The 8,914-nt window shown below is 38.3% G+C and overlaps 3 protein-coding genes and 1 pseudogene across 4 annotated transcripts in view; 3 read left to right on the top strand and 1 right to left on the bottom strand.

Annotated features, from left to right (window-relative positions):
- Positions 1-3,504, top strand: part of LOC104737582 (vacuolar protein sorting-associated protein 51 homolog) — a 6,434-nt gene extending 2,930 nt beyond the window's left edge. The window contains exons 10-21 of the mRNA XM_010457790.2: positions 839-939; positions 1,016-1,083; positions 1,206-1,279; positions 1,364-1,430; positions 1,577-1,692; positions 1,796-2,065; positions 2,151-2,267; positions 2,344-2,415; positions 2,499-2,549; positions 2,636-2,872; positions 2,977-3,153; positions 3,256-3,504. Of these exons, the coding sequence (XP_010456092.1) occupies positions 839-939; positions 1,016-1,083; positions 1,206-1,279; positions 1,364-1,430; positions 1,577-1,692; positions 1,796-2,065; positions 2,151-2,267; positions 2,344-2,415; positions 2,499-2,549; positions 2,636-2,872; positions 2,977-3,153; positions 3,256-3,390 (1,485 nt within the window). The 3' untranslated portion in view covers positions 3,391-3,504. The remainder of the gene's footprint in view (positions 1-838; positions 940-1,015; positions 1,084-1,205; positions 1,280-1,363; positions 1,431-1,576; positions 1,693-1,795; positions 2,066-2,150; positions 2,268-2,343; positions 2,416-2,498; positions 2,550-2,635; positions 2,873-2,976; positions 3,154-3,255) is intronic.
- Positions 3,683-4,550, top strand: LOC104737580. The gene has a single exon (XM_010457787.1). It carries the CDS (start codon positions 3,726-3,728, stop codon positions 4,197-4,199), a length of 474 nt encoding a protein of 157 aa, XP_010456089.1. The 5' UTR covers positions 3,683-3,725; the 3' UTR covers positions 4,200-4,550.
- On the bottom strand, positions 4,538-6,617 carry LOC104737581 (sugar transport protein 7-like). Of its 2 annotated transcripts, XM_010457789.2 has the most exons (4): positions 6,530-6,617; positions 6,182-6,431; positions 5,790-6,109; positions 4,538-5,672 (listed from the first exon to the last, which is right to left on the bottom strand). In XM_010457789.2, exons 2-4 carry the CDS (start codon positions 6,324-6,326, stop codon positions 4,590-4,592), a joined length of 1,548 nt encoding a protein of 515 aa, XP_010456091.1. In that variant the 5' UTR covers positions 6,327-6,431; positions 6,530-6,617; the 3' UTR covers positions 4,538-4,589. The 2 variants fall into 2 exon arrangements, with proteins under 2 accessions (XP_010456091.1, XP_010456090.1); XM_010457788.2 differs by having other exon boundaries at positions 6,182-6,596.
- Positions 8,479-8,914, top strand: part of LOC104737579 — a 4,492-nt pseudogene continuing 4,056 nt past the window's right edge.

The following is an 8,914-nucleotide window of genomic DNA, read 5'->3' as shown; positions in this document are numbered from 1 at the left end:
AGACGAGCTTCAGAAGAAGCTATAGAAATCATCATAAAGAACTTGCAGGTGTAGCTTTTGGTCCTAGTAGCAGCCTACACTAATACCTTTTTGTTTATCAACCATATAAACAAATAACTGGTCTTTATGAATATGTATTTGTATTTCTTTGAAATTCTTGATGTGAGAAACTTAATTTTTCTTGTTTGACAGACAAAGCTATTTTCAGATTCAGAATCCATACAGGCGAGAGCTGAAGCTGCAGTGCTTCTTAAGCAGCTGGATGTCCCCGTTAGTACTTTCTCTTAGCTCAATTATTTGTGATGTTTAATTTGTTAATCATCTGTAATCTGGGTGAAGGTTGGAGCTATTTAGTCGTTCCTAATGTTTGTATTCTTTTATATATATAAGTGGAGTGTTTTCTTTATTTCTTACACGGATCACTGGTTGTTGTGACATAACTTTGGATATCCTGCAGGTTGATAGCTTAAAGGACAAACTGTTGGAAAAGCTGGAACAATCTCTTGATGGTCTTCAAATTAAGCCTGAGGAAGCAAGTTTACTTGCGGAGCACAATGATTCATCTAATGATGCGGAAAGCAATGAGCAACTTCCTGCTAAAATTCATGAGGTAAACATGGAGTATGTCGCTTCCTTTTGTTTTGTGCTTCTGATGATTGCTAGTTGAAACACAGTAAACCTGAGTGTATTACTAAGCACTTTGAATATCAGTAGCTGCATTTCAGTGAATGTTCTCAATAGCAATCATATTAAGAATTCTTTTCTTTTACTTCCTTTCTTCTGTCAGACTTTTTTGTGCACTTTCAATATCCAAATGTTTGCCCCCTTTTTCTCATAGGATGCTGTGCGTGGATTTTCTGAGGCCATGCGTGCTTATCGAGAAATATTCCCCGACTCAGAAGAAAGACTGTTTAAACTCGCGAAAGCCTTAACTGCAATGTAATGCACTTTTCATTGATCCATAAACGGAAACTCTGTTTGTGTCTAACCTGCGTTATTTCTGACACATATGTAGGCACTTTGAGAACCTGGAGCTATATATAAGAAAGCGGGTTTCTGCAGCAGATTTTCTTCGAATTTTTCGTGAGTACAGTGTTTTTCCTTGTACCATTGTCTCCTATGTATGTTGCTTTCCATTCCCTTCGAAAGCTTTGATTAAATCAGTCTAATAACTGTATACCTCATCTGAATTATGTTGGACATAGGAATCATATGGGAAGATGTGATACTTATGGACGAGGTGCTACCTGAGGCTGAACTCTCTGATTTATCTGCAGAGGTTGACCTCAGTTAATTTATGTGGCTCTTTGTTTTTGCTATGATGTGTAAAACTGTATATGATTACTAGTGCTCGTCATTTCAGGCTGCCCAGGTCACTGTTAAGAAATTCGTTGCAAGGACGTTTTCTCATCTTCAACAGGATATATCAGGTTTGCTGTTTCCTAATTTCTATTGATGCAAAATTTCTTAGTATAGGAAAAGGGAGAGGATGAGTGTAGCTTGAATAATTCATAATAAGTTCTGTGACATGGCCTTTAAGTAATCTGAAGAGTAGATTAATGTCTATACATGGCAGATACCATCTTAAAATTCGATATCAACCAAAAGGAAGCAGTAGAGGAGGAAGTCTTGAAGGTTGTCCTAGAAGCTAGTAAAAAGGCAGGGATACAAGGCACCACAGATATATTCCAGGTATTCCTTCTTCTGTCATTTATTATGATGTTTTAATTTGGTTCGTCATTTCCTCTGTACAAATTCCATGCCCAAACGCTTATATTTGTTTTAATCATTTCAGGACTTCCGTCAGCTTCTTGATGAAAACATTGGAATATTTGTCAAGATGAAGGACTTAATCATTGGCTGGATTCAGAATGGATTTCAAGACTTCTTCAGGTCACTTGAAGCTCAATTTCTAGCACTTTCTGGAAAAACTAGCTCATCAAAGGATATTGAAGGAGGTTTGGTAGAGGGAAAATCGAGTGACAAAATCCATGCTGGTCTCATCCTTGTATTGGCGCAGCTCTCTGTCTTCGTCGAACAAAAGGTCATCCCGAGAGTTTCTGAGGTAACAAGTCGTACAACTGGTTTGATAATTAAAGTTTAAACCACATCGGTAGCGGAATTGAGAAATTTTATATATGCGAATTCAGGAAATAGCTGCTTCCTTCTCTGGTGGAAATTCCCAAGCCTTTGAGAATGGACCTGCTTTTATTCCTGGAGAACTATGCCGGGTCTTCCATGCAGCCAGCGAGAAGCTTCTCCAGCATGTATGAAATAAACTCCAAAACTTGAGGTCGTCACAGAAACTTAACTTCAACTAACTAAAATCATTTCATATTTCAGTACATAGACACAAGAACACAGAAGATATCTGTTTTATTGAGGAAAAGGTTCAAGACACCAAACTGGGTTAAGGTATCGCGGTTGTCATGTGACTAGTCTTGGTAGAGAAGCATGTTATCAGTCATTGTTTTCTAAAGATTCTAAATATTCTGCAGCACAAGGAGCCACGAGAGGTTCACATGTATGTCGATATGTTTCTTCACGAGGTTTGAGGACAACTCTTCTCTTCCTCAATCTTTATAACTAAAGAACATGCAATAACTCATATTTTTTGTGGATTTCTGCTTCACAGTTAGAAGAGGTTGGTAAAGAAGTGAAACAAGTTTTACCTCAAGGGACATTCCGGAAGCACAAGAGAACAGACAGCAACGGAAGCAACACTACAACTTCATCACGAAGTAATACACTCCATAACGATAAGATGACACGGTCGAATTCACAGAGAGCTCGTAGTCAGCTTTTCGAGACACATCTTGCAAAACTGTTCAAGCAAAAAGTAGAAATATTCACCAAGGTTGAATTTACCCAGGTATAAATACGAAACAATAGAGGTTCCCTTTTTAGTTTGATCAAACACACACACGTTCTGTCATCTCCTGATATATTATCTTTGTTGATGCTTATTACTTACAGGAATCAGTTGTTACAACAACAGTGAAACTCTGTTTGAAGAGTTTGCAAGAATATGTCCGGCTCCAAACGTTTAACCGCAGCGGGTTCCAGCAGATTCAGTTAGACATTCAGTTCTTGAAAGCTCCTTTGAAGGAAACAGTTGAGGACGAAGCTGCAATTGATTTCTTGCTCGACGAGGTGATTAACGCGCCTAAAGCTTCTTCTTTTGCTTTTCTTCGTTTTGCTTTTGCAACTGATCATCATTCACTCTCGGACTCTGTTGTGTATTTGTAATAACAGGTGATCGTTGCGGCTTCCGAGAGATGCCTTGATGTGATTCCACTGGAGCCACCGATCTTGGACAAACTCATACAAGCTAAACTCGCTAAATCAAAAGAGCACAACAACAACAACAACAACACAGTTTCCTCTTAAAAATTGTTATTAACTCAAAGAAAGTGTGTCATGATTTTTGCCAAATTTTCCCGCTTCTTGTTTTATCTTCCGTAGTGTAAATCAAAAACCATCAAATTGGTATGCATTTTCTCAGAAACTCTAGTGTTTAATTAAACCAAAATCTTTACTGTAATAAGCTCACAAACCGGGCTTAATTTGCTTTGATTGAATTAGGGTAAAAAAAAAAAATCATAATCGGTTCCGTATGGCGTAGTCGGTCGAGTCACACGGATCTTAAACTATTATAAAAACGTTCCCTTCCTCGATAGACTTGTTTCTAATTTCATAATAAAGAAAAAAGTATCTCTACAGTCATGGCCACTGCGATGGTTCTCTCTTCTCAAACCCTAAGCCACCGTAACCCTAATCCTTGCCTTAGCCGCCACTCTGACGGTGCTACAGCGGCTCCTCCTCGCCGACGGAAGCGAATCCCTACGACGACGTCTCAACCTACGGTGATCAAATCTCCGGCGGCGAATACTAATCTTGTGATGGGACAAGTCAAGATCCTCAAACGCGGCGAGGCGTTGAGCGCGTTTAACAACAAGGAGAACAACAGTAGCTGCGATGTTACAAGACGACCTGTTACGAAGAAGATGGTGAATAATGATGTTGATTTGATTGTATCGTCGACTAATAGACTTGGACCTGAACCAGAGACTGTGAGGAAACAGATCGGAGCTTTTAAACGATTGGAGATCTTCGCCGGAGCTGGTTGCTCTATTTCGCCGCTTCCCAGCTCTGTTCCGATCCCATGTTTTTTGGAGAAGAACGATCTCGTCCTTTAGATCTCCAAAAGAAGAGATTTGTGGGGGGGGGGGGAACTAAACCCTAAAATTGCAACCAGTCTTTAAGAGGCGCATATGTTGAAGGATCATGTGAAGTGAGATAAATTTGTTTATCTCAGAGAAGAAAGAAGAAGAAGAAGATGGCCAATGTGATCTCAAAGCTCCAATTACAACCAAAAAACTTGGCTCTGCTCAGTGCTCTGTATTGGATTAGTGTAACAGTCACTATGATGACTCTTCTTGTATGGCTTTTGTGTTTTGTTTTTTGATTTTGAAGTTTGTAGTTGTTCTGATCACATCTCTTTCATCCAATATAATCTTTATGGAAGACAAGAAACAAAAAAAAACTAATCTTTCTTCTTCACATACAAAACAGAATCAAATTTGTTTTTAAGCAGAACTGTTTGTGTCATTGTTGTTATCAGCTTCAAGATTTGTTGCAGGTAATATTTTTTTCCAGAACCAATGTTTACTCCATAAGAGAGTCATCTCTTCAATCGGCACTCCTTTGGTTTCAGGTAACAGGAAATAGACAAAGATGGTCATTACAGTGACCCAACCAGCAAAGAAGAGGAAGATTCCAAACTTGAATGCACATAGGAGAGCGAGGAAAGCTTGAGCTATGATGAAAGTGAAGAGGAGGTTTACAGCAACCGTGATGCTCTGTCCCGCTGAACGTGTCTCTAATGGAAAGATTTCGCTTGGTATGGTCCAGCCGAGAGGACCCCATGACCATCCGAATGCTACAACAAAGAGGCAGATGAAGATGACTACGATGACTGAGTACCCTTTTGATAGCTCTTCCTTGTCTCCAAACTTCACTCCCAAGATCACTGCTACTATGACTTGACATATTATCATTTGTATTCCTCCACTGATGAGAAGAGCTCTTCTTCCTAATTTGTCTACTAATCCTATGGAAATCAATGTTGAGAGAACAAGAACAGCTCCTGTTAAAGCTGATGAGTAGAGAGATGCGTTGCCACCAAATCCCATTGTTTGGAACAGAACAGGCGCGTAGAAGAGAATGGAGTTTATGCCAGTGAGGATCTGAAACATAGGCATGCAAATAGCCATGACTAGCTGAGGCCTGTGTCGTTTCTGCAGGATGTTTCTGAAAGGATGTTTGATGGAATTCGCTAGCTCACTCGCATCTACCATGTCTTGAAGCTCAGCATCGACGTTTTTGGTTCCTCTTAGTTTCTCCAGTACACGTCGACCTCTCTCTGTCAATCCTCTTTCGACCAAACTGTTGGGAGTCTCTGGTAAGAAATAGCCGCCAAGCGTCATAAGCAGAGCCGGAAAAGCAGCTAAACCAAGAGAGAGTCTCCATCCCCAAGGCTTAAGCTTTTGAGTACCGAAATTGACCATATTCGCAGTAAAGATCCCAAGAGTTGTAGCTAACTGAAACATCATGTTTAAACCACCTCGGAGATGAGTTGGTGCCACTTCTGATAAATACAGTGGAACTGCCTGAAAAACAAAACCAAAGCAGCCTACTTTCATAAAGATGAGACTGGTCTATCGCCAAAGCAGGTAAAACTTTTCATAAAAGATGATAGCGAAATCAACCAACCAAACTTGTCTAACCTGATTTCCAAATCCAATGCCAACACCGAGCATGATCCGTCCAGCAAGAAGCATAGCTAGATTCGCAGCTCCCGCATTCAAACCAGCTCCAACAAGAAAGCTGATTCCACCACAGACAATACTCGCACGCCTCCCATAGTTCCTAGTGATGGGTGAAGCCACCAGAGTTGAAACCAAACCAGCCAAGTAGAGTGAAGAAGTGAAAGCAGCTAACCCTTGATTATCATATTTGCAGTAATTACTTTCATGAGCATGCTTCTTCTTCTCATAAACCGCATGGAAAAACTCGTCAAGAAACTCATCCATGGACGTAACTCCTCCTGTAAACAAAACCCATTTCAGCCATTGTTTGATAACGATTCAGATTTCAGAGATATTGGATTCCAAAAAACCTGAGACTCCGATGTCATATCCAAAGATAGATCCACCAATGGCTGCAACAAGGCAAGCGATTATGACATAACCAGTCACTTTCCCTTGGTATTGTTCTGCCCTCTCCTTTGCCACACCGTTCGGACCAAACGATCCTCCTGCCATTTTCTTCTTCCTTCTTCTCTTTCTTCCTCCTCTTTGATTCTTCTTAAAAGACTTTGCTGCAATGGTTGACTTTTTTTGTGTGTGTATTTACTCAAATTCCAGAATCTGACAGACAATCAAACAAAAAAAAAGGTATATACATTACTTATGCATCCTTGACAATCACGTGGCTTAGATTCAATTTGATGAGTTAGGTTTTCTACTTTGAGAATTGTGATAATTGCGTGTGAATTTGTGTTTGGTGCATCATTGTTTGGTTTTTAGTTTGAGAATAAAAGAGGCCATTTTCTTAACCTTATCTCTTTCAGTTTCCCACACACAAAATTTTAATAATACATATTTAATACCGAGTTGGCATTGCACGTCTTCTTAAATCTTAATGATCGTTGGAATTTTATCAGAATATCCTACTTTTTACATAACAGAAGAAAACAAGGAAAAGAAAAAAAGAAAGATATTTTTTACCTTATTGCCAAATGTCGTGTTAAATAACAAATGGATTCTGAGCATTTTCCGTTTTTAACACATTGATGAAATTTAAGAAAAAAACAAGCTTTTAGTTTCAGACAGAAAGTAAACGAATAGAGACAAAAGTGTGTGTGATGATGGTCTTCGTCGTAGGTTGACACAAAACATATTCCGGAAGAAACTGGGAATACCTTTTTTTTTTTAAAGGTAAAATTATTAAGAAGACTTACAAGAAGAAGATGTGACGATTTTTTGTAGACTGGGAAAAAATGAATCAGACTTGTGTGTGTTTGCTATTTTATTTCATGAATTTTAATCGCCTAAGATGAAGGCGATGTTAAAGAATGATGTTGACCAAGTTGGCAAGTTCTTATGAAGGCAAAAATACAAATCATAGTCGATCGTATACAGAGAGACTAAAATATAATAATACAAAAAAAGAGAGTCTATAGCTTTGGATCGTAGCGATGGATTTGAGACAAGTGTCAAAGAAGAAATCAACAGCAAAGTAGCTTTCACGAATGGAGGACGATGAAGATGACAATTTTGTATGGGAAAAATGTCATTAAAATGCTAAAGTTTATATTTTTGTTAATTTAAAACATAAAACATCTGATGAAAAAAACCTCATTATTTTTTTGTTGAATATTAAATAATTCATGAATTTTTATTGACTTAGTTTTATGAGATATAACGTTAAATGGTTAAATGAAAAAATCACACGAGTTTAATTAGATATTAACGAGAACCCGTTAAGAAGAAAACAACGTCGTTTATCAAACCTAAATCCCCTCAAATCTAGAGTTTCTGATTTAGGGAAATGTGAATCATATTTTAATTTGAGGGTTTTAGGTCTGGTTAAACGGTATTATTTTGCTATTAACGAGATCTCGTTAACGGCTAATTAATCCTGAATAATTTCGAGGGTCAATGATAGACATGTGTAACAATTGCATTGGGACTATACTAAATTTACATGTATTTTAAGGCCTAAAAAAAACTTTGAAAAAAATTTATATGTAATTAAGGTCCATTTTTCAAAAATTGAACAGAGCCTATAGCAATTTTTGCGATTTTTACATCGGCCCTAATGATTTCTCTGTTTCGCCACTTAACGTTATGCATCATAAGGCCAAGCCAACAAGAGTTCGTGAATTATTTAAAAATCAACAAAAAAATGAGGTTTTTCCATTAGATGAAATGTTCATGCTTTGAATCAACTTAAATGTAAACTTCATTTTAATGACATTATTATCATATTTTTGCATATAGATGCTAATATTATTTAATGATCTACTAGATGTTTTGAATGTATAAATAGGTAAAAGGTGATTCGTACCAACAAAGTGGCTGTAATATAGCGGTTAGTATTCTACGTTGGGGCCGTGGAGACCTGGGCTCGAATACCAGCAGCCACAGTTTCTCTTTTATTTACTTTTTGTAAATTTCTAACAGGGGTATTATCGACATTACATAGATCACAAATATCATTAGATCTGGACCCTCCATTTACCCCCCGCCATTTCTATCTACGATAATTTTCCCGCCAAATCTCGTCGCCATTTACAACCCTTTCACCGCCCAATTTCGCGGTCACTGCTTCATACCTTCGTCTCTCACTCTTCTGCTTCGTCCCTCTCTCTCTCTCTCTCTCTCTCTCACTCGACCCAAGTTCTCAGCAGCCATGAAAGACCACGATTTCGACGGCGACAAAGGTCAGAATCTCTCTCTCTCCATCGTCCTCGATACTCTCTTCCGTCTTTTGTTTTCCTTCTTGTTGGGTTTTGATTTTCACCTTTTCTTCATCCTGCAGCGCTCGCCAAGCAATTTCTCGAGAATTACGCCAACGCTAATGGCGGATCTAAGTACATGGAGATTCTCGTGAGTCTTCCTTTCCATCAATTTCTCTCTTCTAGGGTTTTCGCGAATCTTCGTAATTTAGGGTTTTCGCGAATCTCCGTAATTTAGGGTTTTACTCTATAAATTTATCAATCTAAATGAATTAGTAAACTCAGTTATGTTCTATTTAATGATTTGTGTAGCAAGAGGTTTCAAATCGTAAGATTCGAGCTATTACGGTCGATCTTGATGACTTATTCAATGTGAGTTTTTTTTTTTTT

Source organism: Camelina sativa, chromosome 13 (assembly GCF_000633955.1).
Source record: "Camelina sativa cultivar DH55 chromosome 13, Cs, whole genome shotgun sequence".
Taxonomy (NCBI): domain Eukaryota; kingdom Viridiplantae; phylum Streptophyta; class Magnoliopsida; order Brassicales; family Brassicaceae; genus Camelina; species Camelina sativa.
Note: the sequence above shows the minus strand (reverse complement) of the source record. Positions and strands in the feature narration are given on the sequence as shown.